The 18,773-nt window shown below is 50.9% G+C and overlaps 1 protein-coding gene and 1 long non-coding RNA gene across 3 annotated transcripts; one reads left to right on the forward strand and one right to left on the reverse strand.

Moving 5' to 3' along the window:
* Positions 1-305: 305 nt before the first annotated feature.
* CCDC177 (coiled-coil domain containing 177) lies at positions 306-3,726 on the forward strand. The gene is made up of 2 exons (XM_068684162.1): positions 306-447; positions 883-3,726. Exon 2 carries the CDS (start codon positions 891-893, stop codon positions 2,799-2,801), a length of 1,911 nt encoding a protein of 636 aa, XP_068540263.1. The 5' UTR covers positions 306-447; positions 883-890; the 3' UTR covers positions 2,802-3,726.
* Positions 3,727-4,867: 1,141 nt separating this feature from the next.
* Positions 4,868-17,984, reverse strand: LOC137857520 (uncharacterized). Of its 2 annotated transcripts, none has more exons than XR_011097119.1 (4): positions 17,835-17,984; positions 8,198-8,364; positions 7,668-7,741; positions 4,868-5,812 (listed from the first exon to the last, which is right to left on the reverse strand). It is a non-coding gene; the product is annotated as an uncharacterized lncRNA (long non-coding RNA). The 2 variants fall into 2 exon arrangements; XR_011097118.1 differs by lacking the exon at positions 17,835-17,984 and adding an exon at positions 13,749-13,808.
* Between the last annotated feature and the right edge of the window lie 789 nt (positions 17,985-18,773).

The following is an 18,773-nucleotide window of genomic DNA, read 5'->3' on the forward strand; positions in this document are numbered from 1 at the left end:
TGCCCCAAGGCGGGCACCTTCATCCCTGGGGGCCCCGTTCGCCATCTGTAGCCCCGCGCTGCCCCCCTCCTGCTGGCACCCCCTTGTCCTTGCTCACACCGGCAGCAAAGCGGGGGGGCACAGCCGGAGGGCGCCCGAAGGACGAGCCCTGCGGGGCGTGGGAGGGGGCCGCCAAGGGACACCCCCGGCCGGCCCCAGCGCAGCGCGGGGGCTTCGGGGCGGGTCCCCCCGGGGCGGGTCCCCCCGGGGCGGGTCCCCCCGGTGCCCGCCCCCGTGCGGGAGCGCGGCTCGGCGGGGCTGCGGCGGGCAGTGCGGGGCGGCCACCGGGCCCGCCGCCGCCCCGCGGCTGCCATGGAGGAGCCACCACCACCACCACCACCACCATCATCATCATCACCGTCACCATCACCAGCCACCTGATCCCCGCCGCCGCCGAGACAAAGCCCGGTGAGTGCCGCGCCCAGCCCGGGGGGCTCCGTCTTGCGCCGCGGGGTCCCCCCGCAGCCCCCCCCCAGCAGCAGCAGCAGCCCGGGCACCCCCCGGCACCCCCGCCCGCAGCTCAGCCTCCCCACGCCCCGAAGACCCCTGCCCCGAACAAAGTGCCCTGCCCGCAGCCCAGCCCCTCACCATGCAGCCCACGGGAGCCCAGCTGGGGTGGGGTGGGGTGTGGGGTCCCGATCACTGCATGCACCTGAGACCCCCAGCACCCCCAGCACCCATGCGCTACAGCCACCCCCCTGCACGGCTCCCAGACACCCCCGCACACCGCAGCATCCCCACTCCGCTCACCGTCCCCATCCCCGTGCCCTTCCCCATCCCTGGCGCCATGGCGGGGGGACAAAGGGGACCGCGGGCTCACCGCCACCGCTTTCTCCCTCGCAGGCGCAGCCATGGTGGAGCCACCAGCGGAGCCCCCTCCGCAGCCATGCCCGGCACCCGGTGGGGCAGCAGCAGCAGCAGCCCCTGGGGAGGCGTCCCGTCCTGGGGAGCAGTCCCCACTGCTGCACCTGGACCTGTACAACTTCGACTGTGCGGCGGCGGAGGGCAGCCGGTACGTGCTGACCAGCCCGCGCTCGCTGGAGGCCTGCGCCCGCTGCGCCGTGCGGCCGGTGGAGCTGCTGCCGCGGGTGCTGGGGGAGCTGCTGCGGGAGGCCCCCGGGCGCTCCATGCGGGTGGCCGCCGGCCTCTACGAGGCCTACGAGCGGGAGCGCCGCCGCAAGCTGCAGCAGTGCCGGGAGGAACGGGAGAGGATCATCCGTGAGGAGAAGCGGCGCATCCTCGCACCCCTCGGCAGCCTGCCGCCCTCGCCCGCTGCTCGTCTCGCCCCCCGGGCTGCCACCTCCACCACCGCCACCACCACCACCAGTGGACCCAGTCCCAAGGGGAAGGCTGGGGCGTCAGGAGGCGCCAAGGCCAAGAGCCACTCGCTGGACTCGCTGCAGAAGCGCCGGGAGGGCAGCTGGGGCAAGACCTCCTCGGAGTCGGGGGCCTCGTCCTCCTACAGCGGGGAGAGCCTGAGGGGACACGGGGGCAAGGGGCGCGGACGGGGCCGCGTGGCCGATGGCTCGCTGCTGGGGCGCAGCTTCAGCCTGGGCGACCTCAGCCACTCGCCGCAGACGGCCCAGAGGGTGGAGAGGATCGTGAAGGAGGTGAAGAGGAGGAAGGGTCTCTTGGAGGTGCCCGAGAGGGACAAGAAGATCGCGGCGCTGATGATCGCCAAGCACCAGGAGGCCAGCCTCCTGCGGGAGCAGCGGCAGGCGGCCCACCTGCAGTGGGACAGCCAGCGGCGCCTGGCAGAGCAGCGGAAGGAGCAGGAGGAGAAGGAGAAGCAGAAGGCCCTCCTGCAGGGCCAGAGGATGTGGGAGAGCCAGGTGGAGAAGCGGCGGGGGAAGCTGAGCCAGGAGCAGCAGGAGGCCGCCCTGCTGAAGCAGAAGCAGCGGCAGGTGTGCGAGGAGAGGTGGCGGGAGCAAGCGGAGAAGCAGGAGCGGCTGCGGAGGGAGAAGCTGGAGAAGGCCATCCAGGAGGACAAGCAGAAGAAGCTCCACCAAGAGCACAATCTGAAGGCGAAGGAGGAGGGCAAGAAAGAGCACCGGGAGCGGGAGGAGCAGCTTCTGCAAGAGAAGCTGTCCACAGCCGCACAGAAGAGGCTGAGGAAGGAAGCGCAGCTGCAGAAGGAAAGGAAGCAGCTCAGCCAGGCCGAGAAACTGAAGCACGAGGCCTTGCTCAAGGAACTGGCCAAGCAAGAGGCAGAAGAGAAGGAAATGCTGAAGGCCTCCCTGGAGATGAGTTTGACCAAGGCTCAGGAGAACTACGAGCAGCTAATGGAGAAGAGGAACCAGGAGCTGAGGGAGAAGGCCAGGCGGGAGGACATGCAAATCCAGAGAGCCAAGCTGGCAGCAGAGAAGAAGGAAAGAGAGCAGAAGGAGCACTTGCAGGCCCTAGCGAAAGAGACAGAGAGGAAGCTCCAGCATGCTGCCCAGGTGGCTGAAGAGGTGGTCCAGGAAAAAGCCCGCAAGGTGGTCTTGAGCCGTCTGGAGAAGGAGAAGGTGCAGAAGATGAACAAGCAAAAGGTGGAACAGTACGAGGACTTACGGCGCCGGGAGATCCTCCTTTCTATAGAGAGGAAACTGGAGAGGAGCGAGCAGATCTTCAAGGAGAGGAAGACAGTCTTAGAAAACGCCAGGTCTGTAGCTCGGGCATCCTTCCACGTCCGGGAAAAGGTACGGGAGGAGACTAACATGCGCACCTTTGACAAGATGGCCTTTGAAGCAGAACTGCATGCCAGCCTGGATAAGAAGTGAAAGATCTTCTCGTGGATGAGTAGGGATATGTTACCAATTGTCCATCATAATGCATCAGAAAGCTCCTCTGCATTAACACTTCAAAAAAAAAAAATAATAATTTGTTATTTAGGAGGAGCAGGGTACCGCACAAAAACGTGGCAGCTATTTCACATACTTTTTTAAACATGTTTTTGTTCTGGGCATGTTTTAAGGACCAGCCTCCATCATCTGTACAGAGGGGGAAAAGAGCTTTTGCATCCTCCACCCCACAAGCACACGTTTTCCCAGAGGGCTGCAGAAGAAGTTTGTGTGAAACCTGTGAGTTACTGATTGTCTTAACTGGAGCTGACAACAGCTGCACTATTTTTAGTTGCAAAAACAGACAATAGAGACTACGGGCTACCATTAGAGCCTACTGACAAAGAACCAAAACCAGCCCAGCTGATTCTGGTTCAAGTGACATTCAGCTGATTCAAGGTACGGGATTGCATTTTCAAAGCCACTGCACAGCCATGAAGGCACGGACGGCTGTATTGGAGAAGTCCATGTGTCCCTGGACATGCCTCACCTGCTGCTGATATCAGACATGGGGGGAAGAAAGCATGGGTCAAGACTTCGTAACACCTTGTGAGTAGACATTGTGATCAGAGCTGGGCAGAAACTGTTAAAGGTGTTTACAAACACCACAGTTGCACTTCTGCTGTGTGCAACTGTGGCCCCTCCCCAGTATCCTCACCCCTCATTTCCAAGCATCTCTTTTAAAGGTCTGTAGAAGTTCCTCTTTCGAGGAGGAAGTTTGTAGGCAATCAACAATCTGACAGGCACAATCCATTTGTTCATTAAGATGTAAAAATTAACAAATTGTGGAAGCCTTGCAGATCATTGTAAAATGGAAATCTGTGGACAGATTGCATAGATGGGCTGAGGAATCTCCATGATTGGAATTCTTCAAACTCAACAAGATCCTGAACAACCTTATCCAGTTCGGTCTGCTTTGAGCAGGAGGCTGGACAAGGTGTGCTCCAGAGGTCTCTTCCAGCCTAAGGGTTGCATGAATGGCTTAAAATGTTCCCCCAGCTCTTATCATTGTCTACTGGGCAGGGCAGCTTTTATCTGTCCACTGGTGCTAACAGTTATATGCTTATTTTAGGGCACAAGAAGGAGTCAATGCACAAAATAGTGTACATTACGGATCCTCTTAGACGAGGATCATGGTATTTTTACAACTGTAACTCAATCCCATTTATAGGGAAAGGAGTCCTTCTGACATTAATGTATTGGAAATGTGAAAAGCCTACCTATGCCCCACGGACAGCGTTCAAGTCAGTGTTCTGTTCCAGTTTTCCTCATTTACTCTGCTGGGTTGCAGTTACAAGCACACATCCAAACCAGGCACTTTCTGCTGCTTTATTTCTGGCCCTGGGCACCGCCAGCGCCGTGCTCCACCATCCGTGACGCCGTGCTGGGTTGTTGTAGTGACGGTGTCAAACCCAGGGCAAGGGGGAGAAGCAGCACGAAGAGCCAGGTTCTCGTTTACTTGCAGGTGTCTCTGACATACAACGCAGGGGATGAGAAAACCTGAAGAAGGTTGACATATGACACAGGCATGCAATTCTGCATGCATAGATCACTTACCTCTCAGAAGGCTTTAAGAAGGTGTTAAATGACCAGCAACAACAGCAGTAAACCAAGCACACCCTGGTGCCCTGCAAGGATGGAGACATCATAAAAGCAGCAATGGGAATGAAGCAAGTAGGGATCTCTTTCATTTTGATGGAACTTGCTCTCTGAATCACAGAGCAACTGGTGCTGTTGAGGGCAGGCAGCATGAAAAGTAGGAATTAGGGCACCTGAGTTATGTTTGCTCAGTCTGTCGTCGGCTCACTGTGTTACACCAGGCAAGTCCTTGAGGGCTGGCCCTGCTCCTATTGATATAAAAGGAAGCAGAGTCAGGCTCTGGGGACTGCTGTGACTCGCAGGAAATAGTAACACTTGGCTTGGCAAAACGCTTCTAAGACTCTGGACGAAAGATGCTAACAAAGCACAAGATACTGTTTTATTTATTTGTTTGTTTGTTTGAGCTGTTATTAAAGTATGCCTGTTGGCAAAAAGCACCAATTAACAACAAAACTTACAAACATGCACAACTCTGGGAAGGACAGCAGCGTTACTCTTTCCAGCTAGGAGCCTGTCACTGCACCCTCGTCCTCAAAACTGCAGTCAGTTTGAACAGTGGAAGCAATCCTGCTGTCCTACGGTAACACCAGACAGGGTCCTTCATGAAAATACAGTTGTGTGCATGTGTTGTTTGTACTGCAGTGCTCCACCTATGCCCTCGTAGCATCAAAGACCTGGAAAAGAGATGCCCAGTGGCCCAACTACATCTTGCATAAAATCTCTCCCTCTCCCTGGCAGCATTGGAGTTGGGATAAAACTTGCACTAACTTCTGTGTAGCCAAGATATCATTTCGCTTGTAGCCTTCAGGGCTGCAGAGAAAGCCTGCCAGCGCTGATGCAAAGGCCTGTGCTCCCTGCTTCATTGCATTGTGCTTGAAGTTCACTGCTTGATCCGTTCAGCAGAGAGCTAAGGGGAAGAGCTGGGAACTGTAAAGAAGGCATGACGTAAATCTAATGCATAATTTGATGAGCAAATGAGCAGCCACGGCCACTAACTGGAACAGTAAAACAGTATTTTTTCCCTGAAAGTCCGCTGCATTCTGCCCTCTGACGTGGTATTTCCAGGGCAGACTGAGAACGTTTTTACAGCCCAGGAGAGACGCCTTGGCCACTGACTGTAATTACACCTCGGGTCTATGCTTCCAAATGAGTTTGACACCTTGGGGCTACAGCCGAACTAATCAAAACCCATCTACATGGTGGTAATTGGATTGGCTAACTGCTGTTTCTATACTGTGCAGTGTGCAGCTCAAGTTTTGAATGTGCAATCTACGGAAAAAAAATATTTTTTTTCAAAAGACCTTAATCTGTGTATGGACTTCTTTATTTCTGTAGCAGTTCCAGTCCAAAACCTGTGAAAGTGAACAGAGTTTATAGTTACTTAAACTTGTGACATGGAAAATGAAGTCAGCTAGTTGGGTGGAGGCATGAGAGGTATTTCTTGGGTCTGCTTATGCTTTGTTTATTTGAGAAAGAGTTTAACTGCCGGGTTTCTGTGGAAATTGAAATTAAGCCCTGGTATGCATACAAAAAGAATGGCATTTTTAAATGAGGCTTGATATTGAGCTGCAAGCCAGAGAGAACTAAAAATGAAAGCAAGAAACATGCTATCTGACTGCTCCGAAATAGATCACAGCTTACACAGAGCACAGGAGCAGCTGATGACATTTGGTCAGGTTCTGCAGAAAGATAACTTAGGTTGGGCTTCTCCTGGGATTAAAAGACACATTTTAGGCTACTGGTCTATTATAATCATGAGGTTATAATAAAGAATTTGCTTCTAGACCATGTGCATGCCTGCTGCAAAGTGACCGCTAGACCTTGAAATACCTGCACTAAAAAGCAACAAAGGCCATTTACTGGCACATTTCTGTGACCAGTGGCACATCTTAGATGTAGCTAGCATCAAATTCCCAAGTGTCACTTCCTGAGCACTTGTAAAGCCTCGCTCCAGATTTCATGTTAGATTCCATGGATCTAGTGGGACAAGCCAAAATCTAGGTCCGAATGCTACTAAACTTTTAAATCTGAAGCCAAACACTAATGCACACACCCACCCCTTTAACTCCACTTGAAAAGCACTGTACCCATTAGCACTAGCCTAGACTAGAACTCCTCCTGCTAGGATGTGACCTGCTAGAAATCACTTTGAGGGGTTTCTGAAGTTGAGGTATTGAAACATTAGGGAGAAAGACTTCATTATCATTTAAATGATCAAAAAAGAATTACAGGATCAAGTCCTGAGATTCATTTTCATTATATAATGATGGGAGTTTTACCTTTTGCACAATGCGACAAGATGATCAGGCACATAATCATGGGAAAGAAGAGACTGCCACTCACAGAATAAGGCAAGTAATTTCAGAGGTCCCAGAACTGTGCAGCCTGGTTTTCTTGGTCTGGTGCCCAGTGACTGGCTTCAGTGAAACTGAAGCTGCTTGTATTGGACATCAGAGAACTCACACATGAGGAGAGCCACTGACTGAAGGGCAGTTCCTGTAGCATGAACTCCAAATGAAGCTTTCACACACTTTGAGTCTTTGTTGACTATGTAATTTATGTGAATTATCTAGTTTTTAACAGCACCTGGAGTAAAGCTGGAGCCCTTCAGTGCCCATGAGAGCCCCAAAAGTCTGTCTCTTCTGCACGCTGCCTCTTCACACAACATTCATCACTAAACCATGATCTCTCTGTCAATGCTGAATTTGGCACACACATTCAAAAGCTATTAGGAGGAGCAGCTGCATCCCCACTAGTTAATATTTCACTAAGTATTTTAACCAAGTTTATCATAAACATTTTCACAGCATGAATAAGAGAGATGTGAGGATGAGATTTCTCACCTTGGCTACCTACTGTGGTTCTCTTATGGTGCTTAGGAAGCTCTAAACTTATTCTGTGCTAAGATTTCTCTTGATACTGGGAAAATTTTGTTCACCAAACTGATGCTGAATATGCGATATGCACAGGTCTGAGAGGAGACTTTTTCAGTGTGTGTGTCTTTACTAAGCCAAGCCTGGACAGGGAGATGTGGGGAACACAGAATTTGCAACACAATGTCCATCAACTACTAGCTTTCCAGAGGTTCTTCTAAGAAAGGCCCCAGAGCCACCACTAGTAGCCATCATCAGAGGTGCCTGCTTCAGAGAAGTGACACTTCCTGCTTCTTTACTGACCTCAGAGAGAGCCAGGCTGACCACATCCTACCTGAGAACGGCTTCTCATCACCACCAGCCATTACGCCATAAGAAAGGATTTGCTTTCATCTCTGGGTCTTCTTCCTTTGGTGGTTAATACATAATGGTTAGAATGATATTTTTCAAGTCTTTTTTTTTTTTTTTTTTTCTTAAAGCAGATGCAGGGAGGTATAGGGATGAGCCACAAAAATAGTTGGATGCAGGTTGTGTTTCTCTACACACAGTTCTGCTTTGCAGGCCTGGGACCATGCAGTTCTCCAGGAGAGCAGAGGATCTCTGGGGGGGATACGCCTGCTATCAAATCACACAGCCTTCATTCAAAGCATGCAAGTGTAAGCTTGTTAATGCCTTGCTGGGTCAAGGTCCCAGGGAATTAAGTTTGTTAGGTTTGGTCTTAGCTGTCATAGTTGAGAAAGAAAACTGTCACGGGCAAAGAACGGGAAGTCCCAGTCCCTCTGGAAATGAGCCGCATGATGTTTGCTTTGCAGCACAGTCCAGGCTTGTTTTAAGGTGAGCTGATGGAGCCCTGGTACAACTTACCATGGGAGCGCTGCCCCACAAGCCCTCTGCAAGCAAGTAGCACACGCTGTAAATAGCCATTGCTGATACACGGTGAGAAAATCAGAATGCTTCTGCTTCTAGGCAGGAGGCAGCTCTGCCCCTCTTTGTGGTGAGATGTTACTGGATGGTGCTCTGATGGGAAAATACTGTGAAGAGAAAAAAAAAAAAAAAAGCTAAATCACAATACAAGATACCTGGAAACACATTATCCATTTATGTACAGCAGCCAACATTCAGTGGGAAGCTAGCATTCAGAGCCTTCATACTGGGATATGCTCCATATCCCGTACGCCTGTTAATGCTAGGACATTAAAAAAAAAACAGTTCTAGGTCTGGTTCCTTTGTCCTTAGCTCATTCATTTTGGCATGGCTTTTGCTGTGAAACAACCTTGTTACAGTAAGATTCAGTAAAAGAAACAGTAAAAGGACCCAAATCCTCCTCTTGCAACTTTGCATTCATCACCTACACCCCTGCCACTCAGCAAGAAATCTCCCACATTACAAAATCGCACTGGCAGTAAGAAATATCCTGTATTACAAAATCAAACTGCCAGTGCAATTTTGTACTTACATGCTTTACGCAGCTCCCTGCGTCCAACCCCGGGACCTGACTGTGAGGTAAACGAGTTATTGCCCGGTCTGAGTACAGGAAAACTGAAGCAGAAAGAACGAATGTGCCTGGCCCCGGGCCATGCTGGCACTCAGCTGAAGCTCTCACATCCTCCCTGCTCCCCCAGCAGCGCCCTAATTAACCTCCCTGCTGCAAGGAGAGGCTGTCCCTGAGCCTCTGCTGCAGCAGCTCCTCCGTTTGCTGCTCTCCAGCTGGAGCTGCACGGAGGATGGAGGTCTTAAGATGCCAGCTTCCACTTCTAGCTGCTGTCCTCAAACCTTGAAGCACTTGAAGGGCCTGTAAAATATCTCTTTATGCTTTCAAACAAGGGGCCTGAACATGAATGGTGTGACTGAGAATCCTTGAACCATCCCGGCTGACTAGAATCACCTCTGTAGATATGACAACACGCATTAACACTATTTCCTCCAGCCCAACAAAGTCACAACTTCACCTCACTAGTTACTTTGCTAGAGCTACTCCAGGAACAAATGCAGCCTAGATACATTATCCTTTCTATTATTTATGTCAATCACAGCGTGTTAGGATAAGCTATGCCTCCAAGAGCCCGCTGGAAATTTCCTCCTGCCTGAATCGTACCCAGGCAATGGGACAGTAGGGTCACACAGCCGCTGGTATTTTTAGGCACAGAGGAGAGCCCATCGATACCCATCTGCGTGCAGCATTCCTGGGTGTTTGCAGAAAGCAGCGTTTGCTCGAGCAGCTCAGGGCAGCTGGCACAGAGGCACCTTGTAGACAGCAAGCTAAACAGTGGGGAATAAATAAGAGGTTTGGCTCTCTGTCAGATGCTGTTGGGAATGTTTGGGGTTTTAGGAGGGTGATGGGATAAAGTCTTCTCATTTTTAATCACCTCCCAAGTAAGCTGTGCTATTTTTAACGGTTATCTAATGATTTATGAAAGATGGGAAGATAAACGAGGAAGGGAGCTTAAAACACAAATGTGCAGGTAAAGCGGAAAGACATTTTCCTTTCCGACCTGGAAAACCCTGAGCATTATGAGAGCTTTGTTAAGTGCCAGGCAGCACACACTGTGTTTGACCCCAGGAGGGGGTCTGCTCTGTTCACAGCTTTGCTCCCGGTGTACCTGTCTCCTGCTCACTCCCAGTACCGGCTGTTTCCTTAGACTTCAAGGAAAAGGTGAGATTAAAGAAGCACAAGATGAGCTCCTTGAACAGAAGGGCAGCATTTTCACTGCGGAGGGGTCACTACATGACTATCCTGGCAGGACTCAGCCCAGCTCTGACACGAAGCACAGCCAGCCCAGCAGAGGAGCAACACTTTGCTCTCACCAGTGGGTTTCTGCAGCCCTCGCCAATTACAGATGCTGTCTGAATCCGGGCTTTGGACCTTTGGCTGGCATAGACTGAGAACCTGCAGAAGAACAAGGATGTTGTGGAATGGCAAAGGGATGCAAAGGGATTTTTAAAAAGCAGCACTGCTGCTAATTTTCTTCCCTTGCATTGTTTTCCCAGTCAGCGTAACATGGGTGGGGAGAACCCTAGCAGCACCAGAAACCATGTTTCAAACGGAGCAGCCCAGGCTCCACTAGCTTAACCACAGCACTGCAGAGCCCAGCATGGGCTAACCGGTCCAGTGTTCTCCACCTTCTCCTAATGGGCACTGAAACCCATCCTGAGCTCTGCTGAAACACGCATGGTTGGCTTATACTGGCCTGCAGGGCCTGTCATGACAGGAATTTTAGAAGTCTCTTAACAACTCCGAGTTACGGCATCACTTTTTCTGCTAGTGCTCTGTGATGTCTCACCTTCTGCTGTGCAGGATGCAGTAGAGCCAGGGAGGATTGCTTCAGAAAGTCAGAGCCAACCTGCCCGCTTTCAGAAAACACAAGGCAGGTTGGTGCACTGAGGGATCCTTCAGTGCTTTACGCAATGCGAGTTAGAGCACCTGGCATCCTACATTTGTTCTGTATACACTCCACATCACTTTGTATGGTAGCTGTCACTTCAACTCATGTCTCTTAGATGTGGAAGTCCCAATATTTTCTAGGGAGAAAGGACTGCCCAGAGAAGAAAGGCAGAAGTTTTCTGTGATTCCTACAACATTACAAAGATCCTGCTCACCACTCCTTGCTCAGTGAAGTATCCCAATGCATTCTCTTTATGGCTCCATAAAGAAAAAAGTGTGGCAGGAGGAGGTTCCTGAAGGCAGTGAGGTTCATACCTACAGCTACTGGCCTCTCTACACGTCTCTGCTCAGCATGTGCTGTGCTACTCAACAGATTTCCTGTGGAAAGGAACCTGCAGAGCCCTCTCTCCAGAGACACTGTACTATAATGCAGATGCCACATGATTCAGTCACAGTCTATGTTTCCCCAAGTGCATAAAAAAATAATCTGTAATGCAGCTACCAGGGGATTTCTGCAGTCTCCTGCAATCTGCAGGGGCCCTTTGCATCCGTCCAAATGCCCACGCTTTATAAACTCGCAGGCTGTACAGTACTCACTGACCTTGCAGTGCTGGCTGAATCCTCCCTGTGACAACACACTGCAACGTTTGGGTACAGGAAGGCATCCTGCAAGCAGGCAAGGCTGGCCAGGGAGTCAGTATATCAGATCTATAGAGTATAATGTTAGCATAAGTCTTTTCCATGGGGAGGTTGTTGGCACAAATGCAAAGGAACAAAGCACCTCCCAAGAGGAAAGGAAAGAACTGCTGAACATGAGAGATAAGAGATAACTGGCAAAGTGGGGGATTTAAATAACCTCCAAATCATAGGTACACAGCTTATAGGCCTCATGCAACAGAAACGTGCATAGGCAAACAGATCCTCTTGCACGATGATTTGGGTGCCCTTGGGGAAGGAAGGATGGTGGAGGGAAATTAGGACCACAAGTAAGAGAGAGGTGTTTTGCAACACCTGTGAGTACCTGGAAAGCTGAGTGAGGGGAGGAATGCAGGAAAGCTGTAATGTAGATCTCTGCAGATGATGGCTCTCACAACAGTACAAAAAGAAAAAAGAAAAAATAAATAAAATAAAATAATAAAATAAAATAAAATAAAATAAAATAAAATAAAATAAAATAAAATAAAATAAAATATACCCTGAATGAATGGTGGGCATAAGGAGGGAAAAGAAAAGCAATCTCCACAGAGCTGCTGGGCTAAGCTTAAGGCCCAAGTTTAACATCAGGCTGCCAGGATTTGGCAGAGACCCCCAGCATGCCCCCAGCCCAGCTCTGGTCAGGAAGGCAGAGGTGTCTGAGCCCCTGACCAAGACCAGGGCCAAGCAGAGCTTTGTGTACAGACATTATGATCCAGTCACCAGGCCGTGGGGCTGGGTTCCTCCTGGTAGGGTCAGCTGCCCAACACGGTGACACCTAGCACCTTTCAGTTCCCGAGCTGAGGCGACACCATGGCCAAAGGAAACCCGAGGCTGGCGCTGGTTCAAGGAGGGCAGGGTCCTTCTGAAAGGGAAGAGGCAGGCTAGGGGGGTTTCATAACCCTCAAATATGCACTGCCAGCATGGGAAGAGAGGGACACTCAGCAGGAAGAGGGGGACAGGTGGCTGGATGGGAGGCTGAAACCTCTTGGGTCAGGCCTGGTCAAAACTCTCCCTCCGCTTTCACTTGCGGGCAGGACCCTAAGGATCACTACTGAGGATTTGGGCCTCAACCCTCAATGACTTGTACAGCCCTGAGACCTGGTCATGAATCCACGCACTGATGCTTTCTATGGCCCAGACAAGCCAAGACACTGCCTGGGTGCCAGCGGTACGAAAGGCAGGGTGGTCCTGGGCATAGGTTCAGGAGAAACATCTTTGTTCACCCCTCTCTGGGCCAAGTCAGCAGAACTAGTGAGTAATTCAGGACAGAGCAGAGGAAAAATAATTATAAACCTTCTTTCTATATACGGCAGATAGCAGACAGGATCAATACACAGAGGGACTCCCTGATTTCTGACAAGCCTAAGCCCTCAGACAACTCTGTTTTTTTGCACCAGATGGCTCCATCACTCGATAAAGTAGTGCCCTAGATATGCTGGTTGTTTTCCAATCTGCCACCAAATTAACACAGGGGGACAGGCACGTACAGACACGGCTCCCACACTGTTACCACAGCTCCTGAGGCCCCCCGCAGCAGGGCGCTGTGTTTTTGCAGCCCCCTCCCCAGGAGCAGCTACCGAAGGGATTAAACAGGGAGTGTTATCTAGCACAGTGGCTTAATCACTAAGCAAAGTGCTCATCCCCTGACCACGAGGTCAGGGAATTATCTCCCTGACAGATAATGCAGCCAGGGTTTGGAGCAACCCGAGTGGCTGGACTGTCCCTGCCAGCCTACAGCTTTACTGCTGCTTCTGGGAGAGCAACGCCGCTAAGATGCCATCAAGGTGCAGCGCGGCTCTCCTCAACTGCCCTCAAATGCCTCTTGCAAACATAATTGAAATTCAGCCTTGTTGCCCTCCCATAAAACACCCCCGACACCAAATCTCAGAGGGCAAAAGGGTTTGAAGGCTGAATGCATTTAGCGTACTACAGGGAGAGCATTATTCAGGAGGAGCTCCTAATAGGCTGCAAAGGACTAAGCAGGCTCTAGGCCTGGGCCAGAAAAGGAGTGACACAAGTGACCTGGGGGGAAAAGTATACATCTAGAAATATGCAGAAGGCAGAAAATCCTGCTCCCCATAAGCCAGCCTATTGTGGCAGTGCTCAGTGTGCACAAGGGCAGCCCACTTGGCTCTGACAGGGAAACCGAAGGGATCGGTGACAAAAGTCTTTAGACATTGAAGCATAAGGAACCCAGGGCTGCTGCCACCAGGAAAGAGCAAGTGGAGTTCTTCGCATACACAGCTACAAAACCAGGTTCTTGCTAAGAGATAACATGGGGCAGGGGCTCACGCTTTACCCCTAACACCCAGCCTGTGCAAAGTGCAGGTGCCTCACCTGTGAAGGCCAGGGGCCACCCTGCAGCCGGGGGTGATGCTCTCCTCATTACTCCCACCACTGATGCTTCCTGTAGCACTGAAGGGGATGCAGGAGCAGCTCCCACCTCAGGGTGCAAGCTTTGCTCAGAGTCTGCTCGGCAAATTCCACCTTCCTTCAGCTGTAAATAAAAACAAAAATGTTTTTACTACTTCTAGCGCAGAAACACGAAAGGTGAGCTCTCTGTGTCTCTATTCAGCTCAGTTGACAGGGTCATAAATGTGGGGAGGTAGCAGAGGCAGAGCAACTGCCAGCATTTCATTTTCTTAAGAAAGCAAACTGGATTTTCTCAGAAAGCCAAAAAATCCCCACTGAAGCAGCACTGGATAAATCATGTTAAAAACAGCTTTATGGCCACTGGTCTCTCATGCTGGCCAGAACAAGCCCTGTCCTCTTGCTGCCAGGGTTATGTGTGGGTCTCTTCAGCCCTCTTTAGAGGAGAAAGCCACTGACTATAGCTTGAGGGTGTTTGTCAGGTGTCCACCATCCCAGCCTCCCCCTGTGGCCCCAGGAGACCACGTTAGTGAAGGACAGGAGAGGGAAATGCAACCCCTTCAGAGACCTTCCTCTCCAGTTTCTCCTGCGGGGAGGTTCAGCCACAGCTACCATTAGTGCACATCTCCCTTCTGCTGCTGCTCTGTTCCCCTGGCCCAGGGAGGGATCTGGGCTGGTGGAAAGGCAGGTCAGATAGCTGAAGCTTTCTGAGCTGGTCGCACCATGCCCTTTTCTCTCACATAGCACCCCAACAGCTACAGCCCAGCTGCTTCAGCAAAGGGACAGAGGTATTTAAACAAATAAAAAGCAGAATAAGTAACCTGTTCCCCTGGGAGAGCTAGCTGCAAGCAAAGGTCTCTCCCAGTCTCTCATCTCAGGCAAAGGAGATAAAAACCCACAGTGCTCCACGTGGAAAACGGAGCACTAATAAAAAAAAAAAAAAGCTTCAGATTTTCCACTTGGCTGCCGCTCCTCAGCTCCCTCCCTTTCCTACCTGCATTTCTCTGTGCCTGTGGGCAAATCTGACATTACATATATTTCTATATTGTCCATAATTAAGAAAAGAGGTCCTTCTCCCCACTAAGTGGCTCTCAAGAGCAGAGATAGGGGAATTTGCATTTAAAAGCTGCCTGCCTTGCAGCCCCAGCCTCCTCTGCATCCCTCCCACAGCCGTGGTCCCTGCAGCCATCACAGCCCAGGCCTCCAAGTCCCCTTGGCCTTAATGAAAGCTGGACAACCCTGTCACAAGATGACATCTCAGGATACAAAGGAGCCTTTTAACCTTGTGGAAATCAAGCACTCTCCTCCGCTTGGACATTCCCATTTCACTGAGCACCACCTTCTCCCCACAAGCAGACTTTCCCTCCCATCACCCCAGGGCTGAGGCTGGGCTTCCCCTGGGGGCTCTGTGCCTTCCAGCTCCCCACACCCTGCCAAACCATGGAGGCTTCCAGGTCAGAGCCTGCTTAGGTGCACGTCGGTCCTGCACCACTAATAGAGGTGGGCAAATGCCCAAGAGGTGGCAGAGATCCCATTCCCCAGTATGTCCAGCCACAGATTAGAGTAACACTAGAACTGGCCATGTGGTGAGTAGGTGAAATGTACTCGTCTGTGGCAGACAAGAGGAAAGATTAGATGCCGTAGCATTCTGTCTTAACCTTAAGCTTTTTGCTAAATCTCCGAAGATTAAGGAGAGAGGAGATTCCATAATATAAAATCTGGTTTTTCTTTAGCTCGGCTAAAGATGAACACTCGCTCCTCCACATCCTGCCTCTGTGTACCTCACATTTCTGTGTGCATAGGCTCCAGGAGGGGAGCCAAAGTCACGGCCTCTCTGCTGTTATCAGCGCCTGGGATAGGAAAATGTTGAGGAAATTTCTGTCAGTACAGCTGTCTGACCTGGCTTATCTACATGCCGAGACATGCATTTAATGCACAGCATCCCTTTACGTATACACATGCATGTGCAGTTATGTACGTATGTGTGAGTAGGGGTGCTGGCTTGGAAGGGAAACCCACAGCCAGCATGGAGGCTTAGGACAGTTCGAGGGATCTCTACCTGTTCTCCTGTGCTACAGGGCACATTGTGACTAAGCCTGTCCCACAGACCCCAGACAGGCCTGTGTTGGTGGGCAATAGGCCCCCCACATCACACCTCTGCACCTACAGGACGTGCCCAAACCACCTGTGAGGTGGGCTGCGGTGCGGTTAGCAGAGGTTACCACCCCGGGGTGTTCTCTGGATAATTCTATGCATTTTCTGCATGAAATGCTCAAGTCTGAAAGACTTTATGAGTTGGATGAGAAATATTTTCTAGACAGAAATACAGCGCTATGAAAAACGCATGAGCAGCTGCAGCTTCCTGTAGGCCACATCTCACCTCCCGTGCACTCGCAAGCCTCAGCAGGGTGGGCTTCCCTGCCACCAGCAGCAGCACCACAGCCCTGCCACTCTGCACGGCATGCCAGGGTGATGCTGATCCCGACCTCGGGCATTCAAAGGTATTCACTGGTAGCCAAATGGGAACAAAAGTAAAGTCGAGGGAGAAGGCTGGGGGAGGTGGAGAGAAGATGTCTTTTGCAGTCCCACCCTGTGTTTATTATATCTTAATATACACTATCTTTGGTGACAAATCTTGTTTCCCTCCAGCTAGGAGGTGCCCCTCCTTTCCCTGCTGAGATGAGTGTGTGGTTGAGCAGGGAAAACGATCAGAGGCTTTGAAGTCACTGATCAAAAAGGATCCTCTGTACCTGGCCTTCCCAAGCAAACACCACCTTCCAGGGTCCTCACCTGCTTGCAGGAAGGACTCCCCACAGCAGTGTACATAAGAGTCACAGGCTGAAGTAATTTAGTGCAGTTGTAAGAGCAAACATGCAGCATCCATCCATCTTCACTTCTCATCAACTTTTCTCTTTGTAAACAAGCAGCATACTCCTTGGGAAAATAAATCCACTGCGACTCCTCCTTCACACACACTGCTGCAGCCTTGGAGGGACCAGCCTGGAAAACTAGTGTCAACACCTACAATCCCATGCCCACACTGGAGCTCAGCATGATTAGCTGAAGACCTCTCACTCTTATAGCTTTCTAATCCTTAAAACTGGGATAAGATCTTTGCTCCAGTCTGCTGTGGATCTGGATCATGCTAAATATTCTACGTAATGAACGGCAACCAAATCTAACCACTGGTCACCGCCAGGAGCCAGCTAAAAGGAGAACATGGGCTTAGTGGGCACATTCTCTTCTGGTTCCTTCAGCATCAGCTGAAACAGAGGCTAGAACATCCTCTTCAGACAAAATCATTTTGTCACTCACTGCCAGCTGGCTTCATACTTTGAATGCAGCATATCCTGCAATTCCTCCTCAACCAAGCTTGGTGCATGAGATAAGCACACTTATTTTGCCCATCTACAGTACCTTTGAATGGCTGGGAATTTTCTGTCCTCATTTCGGAGCCCACGTTCCCCCTACGTAGAGAACAAAGCCCACTCTGCTTGCACAGGGAGCCTACACTGTTTCTCTTAATCTAAAATAAGTTCCACATTAAAACCTACCTGCTCTGTATTTATGTGCAGGGAGAAACTATGACAAGAGAAGTTCGTCAGAGAGGAGAGGAGGAAGCCAGGGCCGGGTTTCATTGCTCTTTGTCTGATGCAGGAGGACCCAGCTCATCTCACAGGCATGGGGAGGGCCAGGAAGAGGAGAGCCTGTGTTGGACCTGGCATCACCCAGCAGGGCCGTGTTGCTGTGAGCTCGGCTGTGCTTTCTCACCAGGTCTTGCTCAGCAGCACAATGCAAGGAGAGGAAAAAGGAACCATAGCTTCAGACCCCTTTTCTCCAAGCAGCTGGAGCTAGATGCTGGTTCGGACTGGAGGTGGGTTTTGCTCACCAAAAAATAGGACAGTTGCATTCTGTATATTTAGATACAGGACACAGCACACAAGTTTTTGTGTTTCCTTAAACACCCCAACCCACTACCAGGAGTGTTTTGGTTGTTAGGCCCTTTAGCTGCACTCCCATGTCTCAGCCTTGTTCCTGGTGAAGCCTCCTCACCTTCTCGCCTGCAGCAAGCGGGAGCTGTGCCTCTGGCAGAATGAGGAAAGGAGAAACGAAAGGTGCTATTCCCAGGCAAGGTGCAATCTCTTCTCTCCGACCATCTTTGCAGCAAGCCTGCTCCTCCAGCTTGCTACAGGAGCCACAGGATTCCCACCCTCTTATCAGGTGCTTTTAGCTTTTCTCACCACCTCAGCTGCTGCCAAGATCAGTGCACCCAGCTGTGCAAGGACCCTTCATCTGCAGGGTCCTTGAGCACTTGTGAACACCATCACTCTGCAGTATGCACTCTTGCCCTGTTCGTGGCTCTGCTTTGGAGCTGAGAACAAAACCAGCACAAAACAGAACCCATGTTCCTCATGCCAGAGGAGCAGGGGCTGGCATCTCCTGCAGGCAGGCGCTGATGTACGGAGGAAGTGGGAGCTCCCTTGCCCACAGCACCAATGGTGAAGAAACTGACAGGAGCAGCAGTCCTAAGAGAGGACCCATCCCTCAGCTTGTGGGTACTTTTCCACAGAGAGGTATGAAGCAGGGCACAGCCAAGAGGAACTCAAGCAGTAAGCAGAGTTTACTTATTATTTTAAGCAATGCAAAGCCTGCACTTTTCATAATACAGCAGAAGAATGACTGACATGACCCTGCCGTGCTATTTATTGCAACACCTCTGAGTTAGCAAAAGGTGCCTTTGCTACCCTCACAAAATGGCCTTTGTCATTTTTCTTCCTCTGAAGTGCCAGACCTGCCAATGCTGAAGGAGATTTTGTTCACAGCACCGCAGCACGTCCTGCTCTGGTGCTGGTGCAAAAAGGAACAGAAAGGACTCACAGACCTGGCTGAATCCTCAGTTGCATCTTTCCTCGTTCCGGCTTTAGAGCTAAGCCTACAGTAAGAAGTAAATGAGTTACTTAATATAGAAGAAGAGACGTTATCCCGGCGGGC

This window comes from Anas acuta, chromosome 5 (genome assembly GCF_963932015.1).
Source record: "Anas acuta chromosome 5, bAnaAcu1.1, whole genome shotgun sequence".
Classification (NCBI taxonomy): Eukaryota; Metazoa; Chordata; class Aves; order Anseriformes; family Anatidae; genus Anas; species Anas acuta.

Coding starts and splice junctions, on each gene's coding strand:
- CCDC177 (XM_068684162.1), top strand. CDS start 891: ATGGTGGAGCCACCAGCGGAGCCCCCTCCGCAGCCATGCCCGGCACCC.